Raw genomic sequence first — 22,963 nt, 5'->3', positions numbered from 1 at the left:
CCATCCTAAATATTACCATAACCTTAGGTCAAAACTTCACCTAAAAAATGTCAATTTCCCCTTATTCTTAAAATTTCACCAAATTATGGAATAATGAAATTTAAATTATTATATTAGGTTAGGCTGGGATGTAACATATAAACTCATAAGATTTTATATATCATGATAGACATTATTGATAGATGATAGGTTCCGTGACATAAAATGGGAAGATATCTTAGTTATAATTTCTTAATATATATGCAATAAAAACGGATTAGTTTTGTTTTTGCTTGATTTCTTTTTCCTTATTTTATTTTTACAAAAAGAAGACAGAACAATTGCTTATTTAGCATGTGTTTGATTAGCGGGGTAAGTTTCAAATATCAGCTAAACTAATTCTAACTAGAAATTTGAAGAGAGAGTATTTATTTCATTATTGCATTTGCACTTTTTGTGACAATCATGACTTGTTTTACTAAAGCCTTATGTGAATAATACTAGTTTTGTTAAAAATGCATTAAGACATTATAACGTGTATTAAATAGGAGTTAAACTTTGTTAGATTTTGTAGCATTTGGTTGATACTATTAACCATTGACTTAAATATATTTCAATCTAACTTTTTTGGAGTCCTAACTCATGCAACCAAGAAATCGATTTTAATAAATGAGTGGCCTCTTTCAGTAATTAAGCATTGGCTTGAAGAATTATTTTTGCTTTAATCTTAAATATAACAATTGAGTAAAATATATTTTGCGAATAATTACCACTAACTTCTCTAGCCTCTAATTTATTTTAATTCTAAATTATTTGAACTACCACTAATTTCTCTTTTAAATAAAACACAAACCGTTTTAAAATTCATATCCTCTATTTTCCTCACTTTGTGGAAAGAAACATACCGTTGCATTAATGTGAGAACTATTGTAGGTTGTTATCAAAAACTACAAAATGGTTTCATCAATATTCTAGGTTTGCTATACAAAAAAATGTCTATGAAACTTGGAGTTTGAGACAGTAAATGTAGGAAACAGCAAGAATTTCAGAATGTATGAAAAGAAGCATGTGACACACACTCAATGCCTAGGTGGCAGTATTGTGTCAGAAAAGATGCTTCTATAGAATCTCACTCACTACTCCTCGTAATCTTCCAAGTACTTGGGCTTCCTCTTCTTCCTTTCAGATCTTACCTGTTCTGGGTCCAAAGATGGCCTAATATCTTCCTCTAGGCCCAAAGCTGAATCTTCTTTGATCATATCAATGTTAGTTTCCTGTATCATTTTAATCTTAGCTCCATAGAGTTATAGCTATAAGAAATACTAATAACATGCTTACATTGAAGAGAGATGTTTTAAACATATGCTCATAACCAGAGATAATTTTAACTTTACAAATCAATTATTTAAAATTGAATTAGACCAATTTTAAAATGCAACAATAACAAGAACAAATTGATGGTAGTACAAAATATAATTAAATCCACCTAGATGCAAGAATAGTAACTCATTGGAACACTTTGACCCTTAAGTGGTTTAATACACTCTATTTCACTTCAAGAAATTTTATTAATAAGGATCCTCTCCTACCCTTAATCACACCGGACTAATGTGTATTTTAAATCCAATATGTTTGAATATGCATTTTTATATAAATTACCAAATTCTAATGCGAGAGTAACCTGATTTTTATATAAAATAGCAACAAAAAAAATTCCGTCTCAAATTGCATTTATGTTAATAAAAAAAGGAGTTAGAAAATAAAATTTATGCACCAATAGGAAAATTTTGATGTGATTTTAATTATAATGGGTGTATTATAAATAGATAGTATGTCAGGGATTTGAACTGACACTCCTACGCTTTATCTCTGCACAGCTACCAATTGAACTAGCTTAATAACATGTGATTTGACTTAAGTGGTTAAATTCTCCTTTTTGAAATTGATTCTGAGTGAAGCTTTTCATAAATTTTGGGTCTAACAAAATCTATTCTAATACAAAGAGCATGTGATTTATCAACTTTAACTATGAAAACATATGCTTACAAAAAAAAAAACTATGAAAACATATTATATTATTATGACTATTTACCAAGCTTCCATCCGTAAATTTAGGCTAATGGGGGTGTTTGACAATATATGAGGTATTGGACTTTTGTTGTTCAGAATACCCATTTACACTTTTTTAAGGGCCCATGAATGCGATAAAGATAAAATCTACATCCTTAATTAATATATCAAGTACTACGTAAAAATATCTAAAAAATTACATATCAAATATTTAATCAATGATGTAATCCTATATTTTAAATATTTTATACGTAAATATATTCTCCTAAAGATAAATTAATATAAAAAACTTACATACATATAAAAGGATATAAAAGTCAAATTAAAGTAACTACCCTAAAAAAATATGTTTTAAAATTAAACTGTTCATCAAACCACTAAGGTTGTTGAATCATTAACTGAACTAGAATTACTGATCGAATCACATAACTAAACTAGATAACTCGAATCAATAAACCGATCTCTGTAATAAAATTTTATATTTACTAAATCGGTCGAATCAAACGATTCAATTTTTAAAAATATCACAGCACCTATAAAATTTCAAAATATCATAATTTTATAAATTCATTGTTTAAATTAAAATTTTAAACATAATTATCACACACAATAAAATAGAATAAAATACAATTCTAAATAAATTTAGAACAAACTATATTCACATACTAAGAAAAATTGTTCTAAATAAGTTACAAACAAAGTTTCTTTATATTTTAATTTAATTTTTAGTTTTAATTTATTAAAACGACGTCATTCAATCTGTTGCATTTTCAAAATCGCCGATTCACCGACTTTTACCAATTCTGACCAATTTCTACCTATTCAATAACATATCCGATCCAACAATCGGATTAGACCGGTGACCTGTTCGAAATTCTAATTCAACCAATTCGGTTCAGTTTTAATGATTGGAGAATAACAATGACATTACATCCAAGAAAAAAGTAACCCAAAAAAAGTAGAGATATAGCCAGAATTAATAATCGGTGATGAAATTCATTGTACAAAGTTACAAACAAATGTGAAAAAAAGAAAAAGATCTTAAATCCTAGACTATAAATTATAATAACAATAAAATTAAAAGCGAAGACAACAAACTCCTTTAAGACTAACATCTCCATTTGGAAATACACTTTGTGCCCGAGCCGTTTCAACTCCTATGTAGATGAAAAAAACATTAGTGATAATGAAAAATAACAAAACATCGTTAATTTACACTCCATCTATAGTTTTTATTATTTTAAAAAATCTATTTTTTATTTATATTGAATAATCAACATACCTAAATTACATTAATTATTCAATATATTTAAAAAATGATTTTTTTATGTTAGATGCTAGATGGAGTAGCTGATTAAAGGACTCAATTTATTTAGAACTCCATCCCTTTTATTTGATTGGCTGTATCTTTTGGCATCATTTGAGAAACTTGAAGGCAAAATGGTGAGATTCCAAAGTGAACTAGTTATGCATTAACCACATGGATATGAGTGATTGACTATGAGAAAAACAGAATCCCAGCGTGGACACGAGAATTAAGGTGTGATAACTTTGATCTAAAGTGATCATTATTAAAAGTAGGAAGAAATTGATTGATTGGGAAGGTCTAGGAACACTGAGGAAAAAGGAAGGACAAAAACAGAAGAGGAAGAACCACAAAGGTTCAGTTGGGGAAAAAGACTCCAGTTGGCGGCGGCATTGGTCTTGCATGGACTTGCTTCCCACTAAAAGTACATCATTTCTGTCTGTCAATGTATAGAGTTAATAATGCTTTTGTAATGGATTCATGTTAAGACAGTTTGAATATTTGGAATCCGATGCCTCCGCCACAGCTGGTTCCCTCAACGATAGCATCTGCATCTCCATGATGCTTGGTTTGAACGATCGCAATTACCTTAGATTGTCCGATTGCTCATCGGTCGACAATTCTGGTGTCCCAACCTTGTCTGATGAGAAAAAGGTGAACCTGAATTTGAAAGCTACAGAGTTAAGGTTTGGCCATCCTGGATCCCAGTCGCTTGAAAGGGATCTGGATCTTTTTTCTTTAAGCTCAACTAAGCTTGATGAGAAACAGCTGTTCCCTTTGCTTCCAACTTTAGATGGAATTTGCTCATTGTCCCAGAAGACAGTGGTTTCAGGAAACAAAAGAGGTTTCACCAACACAATGGATGTGTTCCCTGAGGTGAAAAGTTTAAGTATTGGTTTTCCTACTGTTAAAGGGATGTTCATTCATACTGTTTCTGATACTGATTCTTGAGAATCAGTGATGCAGGTAAAATATAATAGTAATAGGCATGTAAACATACTGCTCTCGCCTAGACCTTCTAAAACTCAACCTGCTACAGTTAAAGATATATCAAATAAAGTGTTACAAGAGAGCTCTTGTGCAGCAAATGGAACTGGAGCTCCCGTCAATGGCAGAGCATCGGCTTCTAAGTAAGTAGGAAATGCTACAGATTACGAGACCATTATTGACATACAAAGCATACCTTAAATTTAAAGCTAAAGCTAAAGCTAAAGCTAAAGCTGTTTGGTAATTGTTGGTATTTTCTAGCTTAGAAGGGTTTATGGTTTGTTTGATGGAATGATAGAATGAGTTAAGCACGTGAGAAGCAATTGTTCAATTCCGAATGGCTCAGATGAATTCCTAGAACAGACCTTACGATGATCTTGCATGTAATTTACCATGGATTAGATGAATTCCTAGAACAGGTCTTACAATGATCTTGCATGTAATTTACCATGGCTCAGATGAATTCCTAGAACAGATTTTACTATGATGTAGGAAGATTGTTAAAAATTATGATAAAATGAAATAAAATGACTAAATAAGGTAACACTTACCGCAGCAGAAGCGGATGCAGGCACAGCGGACACAGACGCAACGGACGCAGACGCAACAGACGCAGGCACAGCAGATGTGGGCGCAGACGCAGCAGGCACATCACGACTCTCTCTAAATGTTTCAACCACATCAGGAAGGTTTTTCTCCAATTCCTCAAATAGATCGTTGCGAAAATTCTGCCACAAACAAAAATGCTAAGTCACACTAAAACAACTCACTAAATATATGTGAAGACAACAAAAAGAGCATGTATGTTTATCAAATAAAAATCAACCTGAAAATTTAAAGCTAAAGCTAAATCTGTTTGGTAATTGTTGGTATTTTCTAGCTTCGAAGGGTTTATGGTTTGTTTGATGAAATGGTAGAATGAGTTAAATACATGAAAAGCAATTGTTCAATTCCCCATGGCTCAGATGAATTCCTAGAACAGATCTTACGATGATCTTGCATGTAATTTACCATGGCTCAGATGAATTCCTAGAACATATTTTACTATGATGTAGGAAGATTGTTAAAAACTATGATAAAATGACTAAATAAGGTAACACTTACTGCAACAGAAGCAGATGCAGGCACAGCGGACACAGACGCAGCGGACGCAGGCACAACAGATGCAGGCACAGACGCAGCAGGCACAGCGGACTCAGGCACAGCAGATGCAGGCACAGACGCAGCAGGCACAGCAGATGCAGGCACAGACGCAGCAGGCGCAGCATGACTCTCTCTAAATGTTTCAACCACATCAGGAAGGGTTTTCTCGAATTCCTCGAATAGATCGTTGCGAAAATTCTGCCACAAACAAAAATGCTAAGCCATACTAAAACAACTCACTAAATATATGTGAAGACAACAAAAAGAGCATGTATGTTTATCAAATAAAAATCAATCTGAAAATTTAAAGCTAAAGCTGTTTGGTAATTGTTGGTATCTTCTAGCTTAGAAGGGTTTATCGTTTGTTTGATGGAATGATAGAATGAGTTAAATACGTGAAAAGCAATTGTTCAATTCCCCATGGCTCAGATGAATTCCTAGAACAGATCTAAGAATATTGGAGGCCTAAGATTATTTATGCATTGGGTCTCTAGACAGATTGTATGGATAACACCACCAACAAATTGATGTTTGATCGATCATTTTGTTGGGATACTTGTTGATATGGATTTGATGGCCAAGATTAATGATATTAGTTGAAAGGAAAAACCATGTTTTTTTTAAGTTGATTATGAAAATGTGTCGGATTTCTGTGAGCATTGTCATAATTGAACAGAATGCGTGAAATTGTAGAAGAATCACCAACCACAACACTGATCAAAACAAAGTCGAGGTAGAAAAGAAATCCAACAGACAAGTGCATGGCCAAATTTATGTGATAAAGGAAAAGCCTCAGCAACAACCGATTCACATTGCAAGTTCAGCCAAGGATCCCGCTCACCAGAAAAATGAAATAAGCACTGGAGGAAAGGAAGTATCAGCTAGCAAAGGACCAGTTATTGAAGGTGGTGTAAACCATGATGTTGGTTCTACCTAGGATCAAGCCTAAATGACATAGAATTGGAATGTAGCAAGTTAGGTCTATCAAAAGCAATCCAACACGACATGGATTTCCTAAAAAAATTCATTGGTTAACTTGACAGATAATCCTGATATCCAAGACCTTCAAACTCATAAAGATGTTCAAGAAAGAAGTTGATGCTGAGAATTTGATATTGGTGCTGAGTTACAGCCTGTTATGTCCAAACACTAGAAGAAGAAGACTAGACAAGCACTTAAAGGAAACTCTAGTGCATGACGGTATTTACTATGATGTAGGAAGAACATTTAAAAACTATGATATACTGAAATAAAAGACTAAATAAGATAACACTTACTGCAGCAGAAGTAGACGCAGCAGACGTAGACGCGGCAAACGCAGACGCAGCACGACTCTCTCTAAATGTTTCAACCTCATCAGGGTAGTGTTTCTCCAATTCCTCTAATAGATCATTGCGAAAATTCTGCCACAAACAAAAATGCTAAGTCGGACTAAAACAACTCACTAAATATATGTGAAGACAGCAAAAAGAGGATATATGTTTATCAAATAAAAATCAACCTGAAAAGCATCAGTTTTTCCCTTTGTGATCTGATTCCTAGCAATGAGGTTGTTTATAACATCTCTCGTAAACAAGTCGGGATTCTTTCCATCATCAATTAATCTAACAACCAGAAATAATTCAACAGTTAAAAGAAACAAATTCTCCATGGTTTGAAGAAAAACATACAAGTACATAAAAAAAGGTAAAATACTTACTCTACAACCTCCATAGGAACCTGAATGTTGCAGTTTTCTGCCAATTTCTTCATGTTATCAAGCTCTGCAACAAGATCATTGCTGGAGAAACAAAATTCAAAATATCAGAAACTTGGGACATGGACAAAAATTAAAAAATGAATATAGTGAAGGGATCAAGAGGTTTACATGCGTTGGAGGAGTGGCATTTGTATAGCATCATCGGAGTTAGAGAGTTCAAGGGTGAGTTGATGAATAAGGGCCAAGGTTTTCTCAATGGACTCATTGATCTGGTTCAGGTTTTGCATAGAAGCTGCAGTTTCGTTAGTTTGAGAGATTGGCGGCATTCCATTTCCTCCATCAGATGGTGGATTTTGTGATGAATCCATTTGTGTAAACTGGAACATTTTTTGAAGATTCAGTTCAATCCAAAATAGGACACATAAAATTATATACACATGAAAGAACACAACAATTCATTTCTCTAAATCAACCTATTGCATATTGAGAGATAATTCTAACTTTACAAATTAATTATTTAAAATTGAATTACACCAATTTTCAAATGCAACAATAACAAGAACAAATTGATGGTAGTACAAAATATAATTAAATTCACCTAGATGCAAGAATAGGTCTCATTGGAACACTTTGACCCTTAAGTGGTTTAATACACTCCATTTCACTTCAAGAAATTTTATTAATAAGGATCCTCTCCTACCCTTAATCACACGGGACTAATGTGTATTTTAAATCCAATATGTTTGAATATGCATTTTTATATAAATTACCAAATTCCAATACAAGAGAGTAACCAAATTTTTATATAAAATAGCAACAAAAAAAAACTTCTTTGTCTCAAATTGCTTTTATGCTTATTAAAAAAAGGAGTTAGAAAATAAAATTTATGCAGCAATAGGAAAATTTTGATGTGATTTTGATTATAATGGGTGTATTATAAATAAATAGTATGTCTCTGCACAGCTAATAAATGATCTATCTTAGAAACATGTGATTTGACTTAAGTGGTTAAATTCTCCTTTTTGAAATTGATTCTGACCGAAACTTTTCATAAATTTTGGGTCTAACAAAATCTATTCTAATACAAAGAGCATGTGATTTATCAACTTTAACTATGAAAACATATATTATAGTGACTATTTACCAAGCTTCCATCCGTAAATTTAGGCTAATGGGGGGTGTTTGACAATATATGAGGTATTGGACTTTTGTTGTTCAGAATACCCATTTACATTTTTTAAAGGGCCCATGAATGCGATAAAGATAAAATCTACATCGTTAATTAATATATCAAGTACTACGTAAAAATATCTAGAAAATTACATATCAAATATTTTAATCAATAATGTACTCCTATATTTTAAATATTTTATACGTAAATGTATTCTCCTAAAGATAAATTAATATAAAAAACTTATATACATATATATATATATATATATATATATATATATATATATATATATATATATATATATATATATATATATATATATATATATATATATATAAGGGTATAAAAGTCAAATTAAATTAACTACCCTAAAAAATATGTTTTAAAATTAGACCACTCATCAAACCAGTAAGATTATTGAATCATTAATTGAACTATTGAATCACGGGTCGAATCACATAACTTAACCAGATAACTCGGATCAATAAATCGATCTTTATAATAAAACTTTATATTTACTAAATCGGTCGAACCAAATGACTCGATCTTTAAAAAAATATTACGGCACCTACAAAATTTTAAAATATCATAATCTTATAAATTTATTATTTAAGTTCAAATTTTAAACATAGTCATCATACAAAACAAAATAGAATAAAATACAAATCTAAATAAATTTAGAACAAACTATATTCACATACGAAGAAAAATTGTTCTAAATAAGTTACAAAGTCTATTTATATTTTAATTTTATTTTTAATTTTAATTTATTAAAACAACGTCATTTTATCTAGAAAAAAAAACATACTTTAATCTGTTGATTTTTCAAAATCGCCGGTTCACCGACTTTTACCGATTCTAACCAATTTCTACCAATTCAATAACATATTCGATCCAACAATCGGATCAGACCGATGACCTATTCGAAATCCTGATTCGACCAATTCGATCCAGTTTTAATGATTGGAGAATAAAATATTTTAAGAATTAAAATATTCTACTCCGCAATCATTTATATGAATTCATACCTATAAAAGGACATTCATAATAATGACATTACATCCAAGAAAAAAATAACCCAAAAAAAATAGAGATATAACAAGAATAAGGAATCGGTGATGAAATTCATTGTACAAAGTTACAAACAAATGTGAAAAAAAGAAAAAGATCTTAAATCCTAGACTATAAATTATATTAATATTAAAAGTGAAGACATTCAACTCCTTTAAGACTAACATCTCCATTTGGAGATACACTTTGTGCCCGAGCCGTTTCAACTCCTATGTAGATGCAACAAAAACATAATTAGTGATAATGAAAAATAACAAAACATCGTTAGTTTACACTCCATCTCTAGTTTTTTTTTTCTATTTAAAAAATTTATTTTTTATTTATATTGAATAATCAACATATCTAAATTACATTAATTATTCAATATATTTAAAAAACGAATTTTTTTATGTTAGATGCCAGATGGAGTAGCTGATAAAAGGACTCAATTTATTTAGAACTCCATCCCTTTTATTTGACTGGCTGTATCTTTTGGCATCATTTGAGAAACTTGAAGGCAAAATGGTGAGATTCCAAAGTGAACTAGTTATGTATTAACCACATGGATAGGAGTGATTGACTATGAGAAAAACAGAATCTCAGCGTGGACACTTTGATCTAAAGTGATCATTATAAAAATAGGAAGAAATTGATTGATTGGGAAAGTCTAGGAACACTGAGGAAAAAGGAAGGACAAAAACAGAAGAGGAAGAACCACAAAGGTATTGGTCTTGCATGGACTTGCTTCCCACTAAAAGTACATCATTTCTTTCTGTCAATGTATAGAGTTAATAATGCTTTTGTAATGGATTCATGTTAAGACAGTTTGTATTTTGGAATCTGATGCCTCCGCCACAGCAGGTTCCTCAACGATAGCATCTGCATCTCCACGATGCTTGGTTTGAACGATCGCAATTACCTTAGATTGTCCGATTGCTCATCGGTCGACAGTTCTGGTGTCCCAACCTTGGAATTTGCTCGTTGTCCCAGAAGACGGTGGTTTCAGGAAACAAAAGAGGTTTCGCCAACACAATGGATGTGTTCCCTGAGGTGAAAAGTTTAAGTATTGTTTTTCCTACTGTTAAAGGGATGTTCATTCATACTGTTTCTGATACTGATTCTTGAGAATCTGTGATGCAAGTGAAATATAATAGTAATAGGCATGTAACATACTGCTCTCTCCTAGACCTTCTAAAACTCAACCTACTACAGTTAAAAATATATCAAGCAAAGTGTTACAAGAGAGCTCTTGTGCAGCAAATGGAATTGGAGCTCCCGTCAATGGCAGAGCATCGGCTTCTAAGTAAGTAGGAAATGCTATAGATTATGAGACCATTATGGAAATTCAAAGCATAACTTAAATTTAAAGCTAAAGCTAAAGCTGTTTGGTTATTGTTGGTATTTTCTAGCTTAGAAGGGTTTATGGTTTGTTTGATGGAATGATAGAATGAGTTAAGCACGTGAGAAGCAATTGTTCAATTCCCAATGGCTCAGATGAATTCCTAGAATAGATCTTACGATGATCTTGCATGTAATTTACCATGGCTCAGATGAATTCCTAGAACAGGTCTTACAATGATCTTGCATGTAATTTACCATGGCTCAGATGAATTCCTAGAACAGATTTTACTATGATGTAGGAAGATTGTTAAAAACTATGATAAAATGAAATAAAATGACTAAATAAGGTAACACTTACTGCAGCAGAAGCAGATGCAGGCACAGCGGACACAGACGCAACAGATGCAGGCACAACAGATGTAGGCGCAGACGCAGGCACAACAGATGTAGGCGCAGACGCAGCAGGTGCAACACGACTCTCTCTAAATGTTTCAACCACATCAGGAAGGTTTTTCTCCAATTCCTCAAATAGATCGTTGCGAAAATTCTGCCACAAACAAAAATGCTAAGTCATACTAAAACAACTCACTAAATATATGTGAAGACAACAAAAAGAGTATGTATGTTTATCAAATACAAATCAACCTGAAAATTTAAAGCTAAAGCTAAATCTGTTTGGTAATTGTTGGTATTTTCTAGCTTAGAAGGGTTTATGGTTTGTTTGATGGAATGGTAGAATGAGTTAAAATTAAATACATGAAAAGAAATTGTTCAATTCCCCATGGCTCAGATGAATTCTTAGAACAGATCTTACGATGATCTTGCATGTAATTTACCATGGCTCAGATGAATTCCTAGAACAGGTCTTACAATGATCTTGCATGTAATTTACCATGGCTCAGATGAATTCCTAGAACAGATTTTACTATGATGTAGGAAGATTGTAAAAAACTATGATAAAATGACTAAATAAGGTAACACTTACTGCAACAGAAGCAGATGCAGGCACAGCGGACGCAGATGCAACGGACGCAGGCACAGCGGACGCAGATGCAACGGACGCAGGCACAGCGGACGCAGATGCAACGGACGCAGGCACAGCGGACGCAGATGCAACGGACTCAGGCACAGCAGATGCAGGCACAGACGCAGCAGGCGCGGCATGACTCTCTCTAAATGTTTCAACCACATCAGGAAGGTTTTTCTCCAATTCCTCGAATAGATCGTTGCGAAAATTCTGCCACAAACAAAAATGCTAAGTCAGACTAAAACAACTCACTAAATATATGTGAAGACAACAAAAAGAGCATGTATGTTTATCAAATAAAAATCAACCTGAAAATTTAAAGCTAAAGCTGTTTGGTAATTGGTATTTTCTAGCTTAGAAGGGTTTATGGTTTGTTTGATGGAATGATAGAATGAGTTAAATACGTGAAAAGCAATTGTTCAATTCCCCATGGCTCAGATGAATTCCTAGAACAGATCTAAGAATATTGGAGGCCTAAGATTCTTTATGCATTGGGTCTCTAGACAGATTGTATGGATAACACCACCAACAAATTGATGTTTGATCGATCATTTTGTTGGGATACTTGTTGATATGGATTTGATGGCCAAGATTAATGATATTAGTTGAAAGGAAAAACCATGTTTTTTTTAAGTTGATTATGAAAAATTTTCGGATTTCTGAGAGCATTGTCATAATTGAACAGAATGCGTGAAATTGTAGAAGAATCACCAACCACAACACTGATCAAAACAAAGTCGAGGTAGAAAAGAAATCCAACAGACAAGTGCATGGCCAAATTTATGTGATAAAGGAAAAGCCTCAGCAACAACCGATTCACATTGCAAGTTCAGCCAAGGATCCCGCTCACCAGAAAAATGAAATAAGCACTGGAGGAAAGGAAGTATCAGCTAGCAAAGGACCAGTTATTGAAGGTGGTGTAAACCATGATGTTGGTTCTACCTAGGATCAAGCCTAAATGACATAGAATTGGAATGTAGCAAGTTAGGTCTATCAAAAGCAATCCAACACGACATGGATTTCCTAAAAAAATTCATTGGTTAACTTGACAGATAATCCTGATATCCAAGACCTTCAAACTCATAAAGATGTTCAAGAAAGAAGTTGATGCTGAGAATTTGATATTGGTGCTGAGTTACAGCCTGTTATGTCCAAACACTAGAAGAAGAAGACTAGACAAGCACTTAAAGGAAACTCTAGTGCATGACGGTATTTACTATGATGTAGGAAGAACATTTAAAAACTATGATATACTGAAATAAAAGACTAAATAAGATAACACTTACTGCAGCAGAAGTAGACGCAGCAGACGTAGACGCGGCAAACGCAGACGCAGCACGACTCTCTCTAAATGTTTCAACCTCATCAGGGTAGTGTTTCTCCAATTCCTCTAATAGATCATTGCGAAAATTCTGCCACAAACAAAAATGCTAAGTCGGACTAAAACAACTCACTAAATATATGTGAAGACAGCAAAAAGAGGATATATGTTTATCAAATAAAAATCAACCTGAAAAGCATCAGTTTTTCCCTTTGTGATCTGATTCCTAGCAATGAGGTTGTTTATAACATCTCTCGTAAACAAGTCGGGATTCTTTCCATCATCAATTAATCTAACAACCAGAAATAATTCAACAGTTAAAAGAAACAAATTCTCCATGGTTTGAAGAAAAACATACAAGTACATAAAAAAAGGTAAAATACTTACTCTACAACCTCCATAGGAACCTGAATGTTGCAGTTTTCTGCCAATTTCACCATGTTATCAAGCTCTGCAACAAGATCATTGCTGGAGAAACAAAATTCAAAATATCACAAACTTGGGACATGGACAAAAATTAAAAAATGAATATAGTGAAGGGATCAAGAGGTTTACATGCGTTGGAGGAGTGGCATTTGCATAGCATCATCGGAGTTAGAGAGTTCAAGGGTGAGTTGATGAATAAGGGCCAAGGTTTTCTCAATGGACTCAGTGATCTGGTTCAGGTTTTGCATAGAAGCTGCAGTTTCGTTAGTTTGAGAGGTCGGCGGCATCCCATTTCCTCCATCAGATGGTGGACTTTGTGATGAATCCATTTGTGTAAACTGGAACATTTTTTGAAGATTCAGTTCAATCCAAAATAGGACACATAAAATTATATACACATGAAATTAAGAACACAACAATTCATTTCTCTAAATCAACCTATTGCATACTGAATTCCTAACCTAACTTATCAATTGCACCGCTTAAGCTTGCGATGGCGGAATTCAATACGATCAGTGGTGCGTTTCTTGCGGGAGCCGTTATCGCGGCCATAATTTGCGACGGAATAGCATCATCGCATGCACAATGTGAAAAGAGAAGAAAAAAATCGGAAAAATAAAATAAAAGACGAAAATCGGAACGGAGTTTCTCGGTGTTTCCGGCGGGGGAACGAACAGTCCCGGCGTAGTTTCCCGGCGAGTAAAACTCAAATGATGCCTGAATTCCTAAGAAATTAATGGCACCGCGATGATGGAATTCAATGCCGGAGCGATTATCGCTACGACAAATTGCGATCGAAATCGCGTTGCAAAACGAGAAAAGATAAGAAAAAATTGAAAATGAGAATCAAACGAGAAAACCTGTACGAGTTTCTCGGTGTTTCTTGCCGCTGACGAACAATGCCGGTGGAGTTTTCCGGCGACTAGAATTCGATTCGACTCAACAGCTTTTCGTATGATGGGGCTCTGGTTGCTTTCTTGTGTTTTTGGTTTTATATTTGTTTCTTATTTAACAGTTTATGACTATGAAAACTAGTATTATAAATTTTTTATTTTGATTCCATGAAAAATATATTTATTAAATAATGTAAATTATCCCAAACAAAATTTCTCTCTTCCGCGGCATGGCCAAGTTTACATTATAAAGCTCGAGAAAAATATAATATAAATTATTATTAAAATAATAACATTAAAATAAAATCTATTCTTAAATTTTATTTTAATTAAAATTATATACTCCCTCAACTCTTTTTTATAACGTGGCCTTTCCCAATTTTATTCACTTTTTAATATTCTCATTTTTTTTCATATATTTCTTATTCATTATGCATTGTGTTATTGTTTATCCTTGAAATAGATACGCAAAGTCCAAAACTAATGTTAGCATCCTCTTCCTAAAAAGACAAGACAATAATGAGGTGCATAAACTTCTGAAAACATAAGCTACTTTGGTTTGAATTTATCTTTGTACAGTGTTGTTCTTCGTATTGATATGGTGTAAGCAGTCTTCAATCGAACATATTCTCTTTGCTAAGGTCTTAGAGTTATGTTGTTGTGCCATCTGGTAAACACTATTCAACATGTCATTAGTTAAAGGTCGAGAAACATTTCTTGTTCGGGCATTGTAGGCAGTGTTGGAGGTTTGAATGAAAGCTTGCGCTAGTTAAACTGCGATGCAAATCAAAGAATGGAAGAGGTTAAAATGCTCCTTGATTTTCCTTAGGTTTGATATGATCTTGCGGAGAGATAATGGATGAAGAAGTTACTAAGGCTTGATTGCTCATTCCTTGAGGAAGGTGAGGGATTTTTGGAAGAGCCTCGGTGGTGGCGGCAACCTCGGCTTGTCGTTGAACGACGAAATGAGTAGCTTTGGATGCTACCATAACTGATGGATTGGGTGGAAAAGAAGTCGAGGTTTGAGATAGGGAATCGAGAAATAGAGATATGCATTTCAAGTAAGGAAGATTTGGATTTTGATGGGAGGGATTCGATTGAATCATGAGAGGTTTGGTCATGGAAAGTTGTAGGAATTAGAAGACGATCTCATATAGCGCCAATGTTTCATAGTCAAACTATATTTGATCATAAAGTGAGGATGTAAAACTTATTGTAGTGGTTCTAAGCTTCTAATACACTGAAGACAGAGATTGATCTACAAGATTAACACCTCACGCTCAAGTCAGTATGAGAGTGAACATTGGTGTTTGAATAAAAAACAATTTTAATATATGAGAAATGACACACTTCCTTCTTCAATTAGGGAAAACGGTAAGCAATTGAATGCACGGGACAAGACATGGATTACGGTTAACCATCACATTGCAAGGTCATCACAAAAAACATTGAATGTTCAATAGTGAAAGGAGTCTACATATTTTACGCTAAATGTTTTACGTTACGTCTTTATTAAATCTTTGCTCTTTGGACCTTGGACAGTCTAGAAAAGAAAGGAAATTTGAGCTCATTGTTGTGATATAAGAAATTTGAAAAAAGATATAAAGATCAACCTTCGTAAATAGGACGTGTAGAAGCAGTTTAATTCGTTATCATTCCTAAATTAAACTTGGTCATTTTCATTATAGATACAAACAAACCATGAAATTCATACTCTTTTATAAGGATGAATGCATCTTACCTGAATGATCCAACAAGCATATCCTTCAAGCATATTGAATGTATGTCTCTTACGCTTATCTATTTTGAAAAATAAATAACTAATATGGATAGATGCTCCATAACGAAGTCGTTTAACTCGTGATTCATGAGTTTGATTGTTGAGATTATGGATTTGCAGTTTTGTTCGTAATCATCTAAAAATTATTTTTAAAATTAACTACACTTTTTATATAATTTTATCTGTAATAAACTTTATAACTTTATTGATAAAAAAACGTAGCTTCAAATATATAAATACAAAAAATAATTGGTTTGAAATATAAATTGAAATTATTTTTGTGGTTAGTAGTTGCAATATACAAATTTTAATTTATTTGTAGATGAAAAAGTAAAATGTCGACAACTATCAACCGAATTAATTTAAGAGGATAATTTACAAATTCTAATTTAAAATAATAAAAGAAGACTTTGACATTCCTATGAAAATAGTGAACACTACTTTTGACTTAAGTTGGATACACTTTACCTTAACCAATGAGATATTATAATTTAATTCTACATCTTTTTTTTAAATAAATTAAAGTTTTTAAATAATTTGCACTGGTATCCAATTTAAACTAAATAGTATCAAAGAATTTACCATTGAAAATATGTACTATAAACTCATTAAAATATATCATTAAATGCATTAAAATAAAGTCAACAAATTAAAAAAAAAAAAAAGAGAGAGAGAGAGAAACAGCAAGACAGTTGAAATCTTATCAATCAATGCTTTCCTTTAAGCGTTGCATCTCCGTTAGCAGATACACTCTGTGTCTGCGCCAAATGCAAAAAGGACAACATTAAAAAGTAACCAAAAATAAAATGACAACATTAAAAAGTAACAAAAACTTAACAAATCTTACAAAATAAAATAAGAAACATTTCGAGTTCCCCAAATAATCTGAATAAGAAACACTTACCGCAGCAGAAACAGCACGACTCTCTCTAAATGTCTCAATTTCATCAGGAAAGTTTTGCTCTAATTCCTCTAATAGATGCTTGCGAAAACCCTGCCACAAACAAAATTACTAAGTTTTTTTTTAAATCTTACTAATATTTAATCTTGTGATCGACTAATTCAATAGTTCATTAACGGCGCCTCGTTTAAAACTAATGGGACCTATTTAAAACCAGAAGAAAGTTTGGCATAAAAATAACATATTTATCATAAAAATCAAAATCATAATCAACCTTGAAAGCATCCGTTTTTCCTTTGGTGATCTGATTCTTTGCAATACAGTCATTTATAACATCTTGGGTAAATAAATCTGGATTCTTCCCATCATCAATTAACCTAAAACCAGAAACAGTCCCATAGTTAAAAAGCAAAGCAGATCTAAAACATTATTAGCGGGAGCAAAAAAAACTATTAATGACAAAAAATTGTGAATTATTAAAAAAAAAATACAATTCTACAAATTAAAATGATTTTTTTATTTATTTTGTAAGTGAAATATTTTATATTATTAAAATAGTATAATATAACTTTTGTAAAAAAACATAATATTTTCTTTTGTTTGTAAATGAAATACAAAATTTTTCTACCACTAATCTTGAACTTTTGTAACGTAATCAAAATTAAAATTCTAGAATTAAATTGTTATTGAAGAAACCTACTTTATAACCTCCATAGGAACCTGAATGTTGCAGTTTTCTGCCAATTTCATCATGTTGTCAAGCTCTGCAACAAGACCATTGCTGGAGAAACAAAATTCAAAATATCACAAACTTGGGACAAGGACAAAAAGTAAAAAAATAAATATAGTGAAGGGATCAAGAGGTTTACATGCGTTGGAGAAGTGGCATTTGCATAGCATCATCGTAGTTAGAGACTGTAAGGGTAAGTTGATGAATAAGGGCCAAGGTTTTCTCAATGGACTCGTTGATCTGCTTCAGGTTTTGCTTAGAATCCATTTGTGTTTCAATTCGGCAGAACTTAAATGATGCAACACTATGTCCTAGGGGTATTTATCCACCATCTCATCTCAACATTCAAAATAAGATTTTTATTTAGTAATTAATATTATAAGATTTATTTTCTTTATTTTTATATATGTATGCAATCAAATATGTAAATATTTAAAATATATTTTAGGATTTAATATATGATGATATCTTACAATTTAATTTGATTTGATTTGATGTATCATGTATGTGTAAACTAAATCATAAGATTTTCGATTGCAATATAATCAATCTCATTAATATAATATAATAACAATAAATATGAATTAACTATAATTTTTTTTGGTTAAAAATTAACAATATTTTTTCGTCAAATCAAAACAAAATATTTTTGTAGACCCATTTATATCGATATTTTTCGATAAGTTCAATCGCTTACTTCTATATAAAGAATAGAGTCAGAAAGTGTATATATAGGACATATCATATGAGAATGTCATATTTATATGAGAATATGAGAATGAATCTGAAACATTGAATTTTAAAATAAATAGTGGAGATTAGGGGTGAATCTTTTTTTTTGTCTCATACATCATTTATTTCAAAATGTAGGTATGGTTTTTACAAAAAAATCGTTGCCAAAACTAGTTAAAACCGTTGCCAAAATTACTAGAGCAACTAAAAATAAAACTGCAATATTTATAGGGACCAAAAACTTATTTAACCATATTAATAAAAGAGAAATATTAAGTAAATGTTATAATTTTATGCCACATCACTTATTTATTTTAATTTTATTTAAAATAAAGGCTAAATTATAATTTTGGTCCCCTATTTTGTCTTATTCACGAAATTAATTCCCCTATTTCAAATTCAAACAATTTTGGTTCCCTATTTTAAATTTAAATAATTTTAGTCCCCTTTCATGGTTTTTCAATGAAAATCGATGAGATTTTTTATATACGATGATTTGTCATGTTTTACATATAATTTATCATTTAAAAAGTGAAATCATCGTTAATTTTAAGTGCAAAAGTATAAAAAAGGGGACCAAAATTGTTAAAATCTAAAATAGATGGACCAAAATGTTTCAATTTAAACTAGAGGGACCAATTTTGTGAATCAAAGAAAATAGGGGGACCAAAACTATAATTAAGTCTAAAATAAAATAAATTTTATATTTTACACCAAAAATACCGGTACCCAATTTAAATGCATGTGTATCAAAGAATTTACCTTTTTAGAATCCAATTAACAATAAAAGGATCAAAGTCAAAAGTCAACTCATTGACTTTACCTTAAATATGTTGATGAGTAGTCGAAAAGAAAATAATAAAGCAAATGCAAATGAATTTTCAAAATGCAAATGCACTAGTAATAAAGCAAGTGACTAGAACAAAAAGTCAAACTTTGACCTTTATTCCATTACATGCAGATGAATGACAATGATGCAGATGCATAATTTTGACTGATAATTGTATGACCAAATGAAATAGTGATGTTATGCTGATGAGTTGAATGCTAGTGACAAATGGACACCATTAACTGAATCATTTTGACTTCGGATGAAAATAAATAAATAAAAACTTAAAACCAGGTGATATGAAAATGACGGGTAAGATTAGGGTATGAAAAACCTAATCGATCTTTCTACTTCTAACGAGGTCAGAAGAGTCTGTCCTAAAATAGAAAGGGCATGCTACCTCAATTATGAGGTCAACTCGCCTCACAGTCATAAGAAACCTACTCGGCCCAACTAATTTTCTAATCAAAGCACTTCGACCCTACGGTGATAGAGTTAGCATTTGGTGTATCTTACATATACACAATTTAATCTAGAAATTTTACTTTTAATTTAAGTGCTACAAATATTATTTTAAAAAAAATGAGAACTCGAATAATATATCACTAAGTTTAAATATTAAATGAAAAAGTTAAATATTAGTTAAATCATTTAAAATTGATTCTCACTCGTTTTCATAAATGAAATATGAATGTAAAAGTCATGCATTTCAGTCCTAAAAAATACATCTAGCTACATGTATGACACCTATAAATACAAAGTGATTATACATTCAAATCTTTTATTATACTCTTATACCATGCATATATTATTTATCAAATGACTTTTATTCAAAAATAATTTCACAAAAATTTATAATATTTTAATAATTTATAGGCAAATTATAAATTATATTAGTTACCACTTTAAACTTTCCCGATAGATATGTTCAACATTGATTATATGGTTAGTCTGTCTTTCTTCTTTATCTTAATAAAACATAAAAATATTATTATTTTTCTTTAAATAATTAAATTATTATATATTGTTAAAAATATTTGATTTCCTCTAGTGTCCCGTGACTAAACATTCCAAATAAAGAAAATATCATAAATTCATTGTATTTGAACACACAAAATATTCTTTAAAAAAACTAATTATTTATGTTTTTAATACATTACATACATATATTTTGGGTTAAAACATATTTTTTGCTTTATTAAATAAAGCTCCACATACCTTTTTAATTTCTTAACCAGTGCCCCGGACCACTCGTTAGTATTATCAAAAAAAATATTATATTTTGGGTTAAAACATATCTTTTTGCTTTATTAAATAAAGCTCCACATACCTTTTTAATTTCTTAACCAGTGCCCCGGACCACTCGTTAGTATTATCAAAAAAAATATTAGGGGAAAAGAATAGAAAGATTGTGACGAGGACGGATATGGAGAATCTTGCGAGACAAATTATTCTAATATAATTTATGTTATTATAGTATTTTAAAAATTAAAAATATGTAAATGAGAAATACTCTTTTATTATTTTAACTATTTTTTTTTAAATTCTATATTTCTTTTGAAAAGATCATTTTTTGAAACCCTCCTTTCAAATTTTCCCTGACGAAAATATAGGTCATTTGTTCTTAACCACCTTCAATACAAAGCTCTGTGAAAAAAAAATTAACGCCTTTGTCCAAATTATAAGAAAGATTCCTATTTTACCCTAAAAACCATATTTTAGAGAAATATTCATAGTTTTAAAATAGGTAGAAAAGAATAACTACATCGGCCATCTTTACTTTTTTTTTTTTTATTGAAAATCTTTGTATTTTAGATATGCAAAAGAAAAAAAAAATTGGCTTTTCACTTTTAAGATTTAGTTTCAACCAAATCACATATACAAAAATATTACTACAAAATTCAAGCTAATTATTATTAAAAACAATCAAGGTAAATATGTCTCCCAATGACATGACTTGGGAAAAATATATCAAACTCCTAAAAATATACTCTTACAAACAATGGAATGGACCATGATAACAATAACATTTGATAAAAAGTAAGCAAAATTATGAGTTCCATGCTACCAATTAGATAAGCAAAGGCATATATGCAATGCACTAAGCAAAGGTATATAGGCATTGCACTAACGCTCACATCTCCATTTGAAAATACACTTTGTCTACCTTCAAATATTTCAATTTTTAGATAAATTTGCAATTTTATCAAAATCAATATTTAAATAAATTGTAGAATGAATTTAAATTTATTTAGAATAAATAAATCATATATATATATATATATATATATATATATATATATATATATATATATATATAAAAGATTGTCAAACTCGCGAGTCTACTGAGACTCGTAAATGGTCCATAGACTCGACTCGTAAACTCGTACGGTCTATGGAAAATAAAAAATGACTTTCAAAAACCTATAAGTGACACATATATGTCACACTCCTAAATTTTTACACTTGTAAATACCTCATATATGGCACAAATATATATAATAGAACACCAACTCACATTAAAATTTTAAGGGTTAAATACCTTTTACCCCTGCCAAATACCTTTTACCCCTGCCAAATAAGCGAGTTTTGATTTTGCCCCCCTTAAAAAAAATTGTTGCGCAGCCCTTACCAAATGCAGATTCCAACCATTTAAACTTTTACCATGATTTTACCTAGAACACAAGGTTACCATCCTACGTGTAAGTTGCTATTTTTTTACTGTTACTAATGCCACGTTGGATCTTCATCGTTTTCCCTTCTTGTTTACAGACGAGAAAATTCCCAAATCAACAATTAGGAAGACTAGGGTTTGATAAATCGTGTTCATCATCATCATCTTCCTGTTAGGAAAAGTTGCAGTCTTCTTCTTCTTCTTCATTAGTAAGCGGCATGGATCAAAGCTACAACAATGGAAGCAGCAACTCGTTTGAGATTTCAAGTGTTCCACAGTGTGGTTGTCGTATGCCAATGAAGATGTGGGTAGCAAATACGGTGCAAAATAAAAACTAGAAGTTTTGGAAGTGTCGTTTGGCTGGGATAATTTGTCTCATGATTTATATGTCGTTTGGCTGGGGTAATTTGTCTCATGATTTATATGCGTTTTATGCCAAATTCTGTTGATGTTTGCAGGGTCTTAATTCTTGTGACTTGTTTTTATGGGACGATGAATTTGCCATAGCCATGAGTGAAAGCAAAGAGTGAAAATCGTGACTGGAAGAAATGTAATGTTGCATTGGTGAAGTTGGAAATAACAATGAAAAAGCTTGAAAAAACCAAGCTGAAAGTTTCCATCATGCAAAAGAAGATTTATCCGATGAAACTGGCCTTCATGTTGTGTTTGATTATGTTTGCAGTGGTTTTGAAGTTCAAGAATTAGGCATTAGAGTACTATTGTAACAAGAATGTTGTAGTAGGATTGTGTTAAGTTGTTGTAGTATGCTTGTGTTAAGTTGTTCTAGTATGCTTGTGATGGGTTTGGTTAAAAACAGTCATGAAGAAAATTATGTAAAGTTCAAATGACTTAATGGAAATTTTTGTTTACAATTTATGGCATTAGATGTATTAAATTGTCT

At 31.6% G+C, this 22,963-nt stretch overlaps 3 protein-coding genes across 3 annotated transcripts; 1 reads left to right on the top strand and 2 right to left on the bottom strand.

Moving 5' to 3' along the window:
* Positions 1 to 2,915: 2,915 nt before the first annotated feature.
* On the bottom strand, positions 2,916 to 14,537 carry LOC131603415 (uncharacterized). The gene is made up of 14 exons (XM_058875714.1): positions 14,384 to 14,537; positions 13,653 to 13,861; positions 13,485 to 13,565; positions 13,287 to 13,389; positions 13,063 to 13,188; positions 11,735 to 11,986; positions 11,108 to 11,296; positions 7,353 to 7,561; positions 7,185 to 7,265; positions 6,987 to 7,089; positions 6,763 to 6,888; positions 5,447 to 5,683; positions 4,894 to 5,070; positions 2,916 to 3,206 (listed from the first exon to the last, which is right to left on the bottom strand). Exons 2-14 carry the CDS (start codon positions 13,850 to 13,852, stop codon positions 2,931 to 2,933), a joined length of 2,160 nt encoding a protein of 719 aa, XP_058731697.1. The 5' UTR covers positions 13,853 to 13,861; positions 14,384 to 14,537; the 3' UTR covers positions 2,916 to 2,930.
* On the top strand, positions 3,461 to 4,735 carry LOC131603417 (auxin-responsive protein IAA9-like). Its single transcript, XM_058875715.1, has one exon. It carries the CDS (start codon positions 3,836 to 3,838, stop codon positions 4,304 to 4,306), a length of 471 nt encoding a protein of 156 aa, XP_058731698.1. The 5' UTR covers positions 3,461 to 3,835; the 3' UTR covers positions 4,307 to 4,735.
* A 2,366-nt stretch (positions 14,538 to 16,903) lies between the features above and the next one.
* Positions 16,904 to 18,100, bottom strand: LOC131605833 (mediator of RNA polymerase II transcription subunit 10b-like). Its single transcript, XM_058878141.1, has 5 exons — positions 17,967 to 18,100; positions 17,798 to 17,878; positions 17,372 to 17,474; positions 17,101 to 17,190; positions 16,904 to 16,954 (listed from the first exon to the last, which is right to left on the bottom strand). Exons 1-5 carry the CDS (start codon positions 18,092 to 18,094, stop codon positions 16,904 to 16,906), a joined length of 453 nt encoding a protein of 150 aa, XP_058734124.1. The 5' UTR covers positions 18,095 to 18,100.
* Positions 18,101 to 22,963: the final 4,863 nt, after the last annotated feature.

Source organism: Vicia villosa, linkage group LG5, assembly GCF_029867415.1.
Source record: "Vicia villosa cultivar HV-30 ecotype Madison, WI linkage group LG5, Vvil1.0, whole genome shotgun sequence".
Lineage (NCBI taxonomy): Eukaryota > Viridiplantae > Streptophyta > Magnoliopsida > Fabales > Fabaceae > Vicia > Vicia villosa.
The sequence above is the reverse complement of the archived record's forward strand: the minus strand, read 5'-3'. Positions and strand labels throughout refer to the sequence as shown.

What these genes read in the sequence shown, in the direction of transcription:
- LOC131603417 (XM_058875715.1), top strand. Translation starts at nt 3,836, where the DNA reads ATGTTAAGACAGTTTGAATATTTGGAATCCGATGCCTCCGCCACAGCT.
- LOC131605833 (XM_058878141.1), bottom strand. Translation starts at nt 18,094, where the DNA reads ATGGATTCTAAGCAAAACCTGAAGCAGATCAACGAGTCCATTGAGAAA. An exon ending in ATGCCACTTCTCCAACGCAT is followed by an intron (nt 17,879 to 17,966) that starts GTAAACCTCTTG and finishes TTGTTTCTCCAG; the next exon opens with CAATGGTCTTGTTGCAGAGC. An exon ending in GAAAAACGGATGCTTTCAAG is followed by an intron (nt 17,191 to 17,371) that starts GTTGATTATGAT and finishes TGTTTGTGGCAG; the next exon opens with GGTTTTCGCAAGCATCTATT.
- LOC131603415 (XM_058875714.1), bottom strand. Translation starts at nt 13,852, where the DNA reads ATGGATTCATCACAAAGTCCACCATCTGATGGAGGAAATGGGATGCCG. An exon ending in GTTCCTATGGAGGTTGTAGA is followed by an intron (nt 13,390 to 13,484) that starts GTAAGTATTTTA and finishes TCTGGTTGTTAG; the next exon opens with ATTAATTGATGATGGAAAGA. An exon ending in GAAAAACTGATGCTTTTCAG is followed by an intron (nt 6,889 to 6,986) that starts GTTGATTTTTAT and finishes TGTTTGTGGCAG; the next exon opens with AATTTTCGCAATGATCTATT.